Below are 3132 nucleotides of genomic sequence, written 5' to 3' on the forward strand. Positions count from 1 at the left end.
CACTCGGACGAATAAATTTCTTATCCAATAGATCTTCCAACTGACTCTTCAATTCAGTTAACTCAACAGCAGACATACGGTACGGAGCCATCGATATCGGCCTAGTACCAGGTACCAAATCAATCGAAAACTCAACTTCACGCTCTGGCGGCAATTCATTCACCTCTTCCGGAAACACATCAGGAAAATCACACACCACGGCTAGATCGCCAATCACCAGTTTATCTTTAGCCTCCAGAGTCGCTAACAGCATAAACAACTCTGCCCCATCAGCTACTTCTTCATTCACTTGCCTTGCTGATAGAAACAAACTCTTTCCCTCCTCCATCTCAGGAAAGACCACCGTCTTATCAAAACAATTGATAGAAACTCGGTTAAACACCAACCAGTTCATACCCAGAATAACATCAATCTGCACTAGTGGAAGACACACTAGGTCCATCCCAAAGTCTCTACCAAAAATACTCAAAGGACAGTTTAAACAAACCGAAGTAGTAGTCACTGAACCCTTCGCAGGAGTATCAATTACCATACTACCAAACATCTCAGATATCTCTAACTTAAGTTTCACAGCACAATCCAAAGATATAAAGGAATGAGTCGCACCTGTGTCAATAATAGCTACAAGAGGAAAGCCATTAATATAACACGTACCTCGGATCAAACGATCATCTGCAGAAGTCTCAGAACCCGATAAAGCAAAGACCTTGCCTCCTGACTGATTCCCTTTCTTCGGCTTCTGACACTGACTTCCAATATGCCCTTCTTCTCCGCAATTAAAACAAATCACTTCCTTGTGCTTGCAATCAGCTATTGCATGGCCAATCTTACCACAGCGAAAACACCTCTTTACTTCAGCAGTGCATACATTACTCTTATGACCAGCCTGACCACACTTGAAGCAAACTATACCAGTAGGAGCACCTCCCCCACTAGCTCTCTGAGCCGGAGCAGCTCTTTGTCTCCCTTTTCCAGCTGGAACCTCATACGGCTTGCCACGGTTTTGATGTTGCTTGCCTCTGCGGTCACTGACAATCTTGTAATGAGCATTATTGTCTTCTTCAAATATCCTGCAGCTATCAACCAAATCAGGAAAAATGCGTATCTTCTGATACCCAACAGCCTTCTTAATTTCAGAGCGCAATCCGTTCTCAAACTTGATGCACTTCGAAAATTCAGCACCACCACCAGTGTAATGAGGATAAAATTTGGACAACTCCACAAATTTCGCAGCATAATCAGTGACAGACATGTTTCCTTGCTTCAGCTCAAGGAATTCAATTTCCTTCTTACCACGGACATCTTCCGGATAATACTTCCTCAGAAATTCCCTACGGAATACATCCCAAGTAATGACTTCACCTGCCACGGTCAACCTCTCGTGAGTCTCTAGCCACCAGTCATCAGCTTCGACTGCTAGCATGTGAGTACCATACCGAACCTTCTGAGCTGGAGTGCAATCCATAACACGGAAGATTCTCTCAATCTCTTTCAACCATCCCAAGGCTGCATCTGGATCATGCTTCCCTTTAAACACCGGCGGATTCTCTCTCTGAAAAGTCGCCAAGCTACGTGACCCAGCATCACCACCAGCATTTGGCAAGTTCTGCACCGCTTGTGCCATTGCTTGCATTGCGGCAGCCATTGCAGCGTCATTCCTTCCAGCCATTTCAACTTATCAATACAACACAACTTAACGTTAGATTAATAACAATTACACAATTGTTAGACAGTAACGACACGACAACTGGCCGGACAGACCGACCTGCTCTGATACCACTAATGTAACACCCTTCTAAATACCCCAAATATTTAATTAAAACAACAGCATATAAATCAATATCAGAGTAATCATGCACCAAGGGGGTCACATAATACTTCACATAATTCACCGTAAAAATCAGTCATGCTCATTATTTAATCCAACATAAACACTTCTTTAAAAATTCGCAGCGGATAGAAACATTCAACATCTGTAATATCTTAAAATTAACATTTATTCAACAAATAAAACATCCCGTCCCGATGTTACATCTATCAGAGCATGACCCACTAAAACCACTCTAGACTTCAAGCACTAGCTTCTACTCAACTCACTGCTCGTTACCTGAAAAATATAACTGTAAGGGTGAGTTCCTCAATCGATATAACAAATATTATAAATCATCATGTTATGTTAAGTAACTTTACACGTTAATCACCCACATCATATCATGCATTCGGTAGCAGCATATCCAACTCAACATCATATTCAAACACAACGTAAATGCAACTCAAATGAGACTCGACTCTTCATGCATGTGGTACCATTTGGAGTAAAACTCCCAACTTAAAATCATTGCCAGTTTAGTGGGCATCAAGGCATAAGCCTTCAACTTTCAACTTAAAATTTTTGCCAATCCAGGCCAACGTGGTGTGAGCAAAAGCCCCATAATTTTGCCAATCCAGGCCAACGTGGTGTGAGCAAAAGCCCCGACTTAATGCATATGAATGTATATGGCATGTACGACTTGAAAGTTCAACAACATAATAACAACGACAACATAACACTTTTTTTTTTCAGCAACAACAACTTAAAATCAACTTTGGCTCATCAGCCTACAACTCAGCATTTTCAACAAAACAACTTATAGTCAACTTTGGCTCATCAGCCTACAACTTAATATTTTCCACAAAAACAACTTATCAACATTTCGCAACATAGACTCCACGAATTTATTTATCACAATTGGATACAATAGGCCAATCACCAATTACACTTACATCATAAAAATCAACCATTTTTACATACTGCAACAGTGTTAACCGGTTAACGCTATAGGTTAACCGGTTAACGCAGGAAAATTACACTTCCAGGCAAAACGCAACAGTGTTAACCGGTTAACGCTATAGGTTAACCGGTTAACGCAGGCAAAACTCAACATTTTTCACAATTTATAACAGTGTTAACCGGTTAACACCCTGGGTTAACCGGTTAACGCAGGCGAAACAGCAGTTCCTGCGCTAACACAAGGCAGAATGCAGAGTTTCCGCATTTTCCGCCGTTGGAGGACTTCCGGACCTCCGATTCAACTTCCGTAAAAAGCTATACGCTCAGAAATTCACAATACACTCAAACACAAATTCAATTTC

At 41.4% G+C, this 3132-nt stretch overlaps 1 protein-coding gene across 1 annotated transcript; it reads right to left on the reverse strand.

The window, feature by feature from the left end:
* Window positions 1-961: 961 nt before the first annotated feature.
* LOC127115622 (uncharacterized) lies at window positions 962-1669 on the reverse strand (the record flags this gene model as incomplete). The annotated part of the gene is made up of 1 exon (XM_051047123.1): window positions 962-1669. A coding segment is annotated over exon 1 (708 nt), but the record flags the coding sequence as incomplete, so codon positions are not given.
* Between the last annotated feature and the right edge of the window lie 1463 nt (window positions 1670-3132).

The sequence above is a fragment of the Lathyrus oleraceus genome, chromosome 1 (assembly GCF_024323335.1).
Source record: "Lathyrus oleraceus cultivar Zhongwan6 chromosome 1, CAAS_Psat_ZW6_1.0, whole genome shotgun sequence".
NCBI classification, from domain to species: domain Eukaryota; kingdom Viridiplantae; phylum Streptophyta; class Magnoliopsida; order Fabales; family Fabaceae; genus Lathyrus; species Lathyrus oleraceus.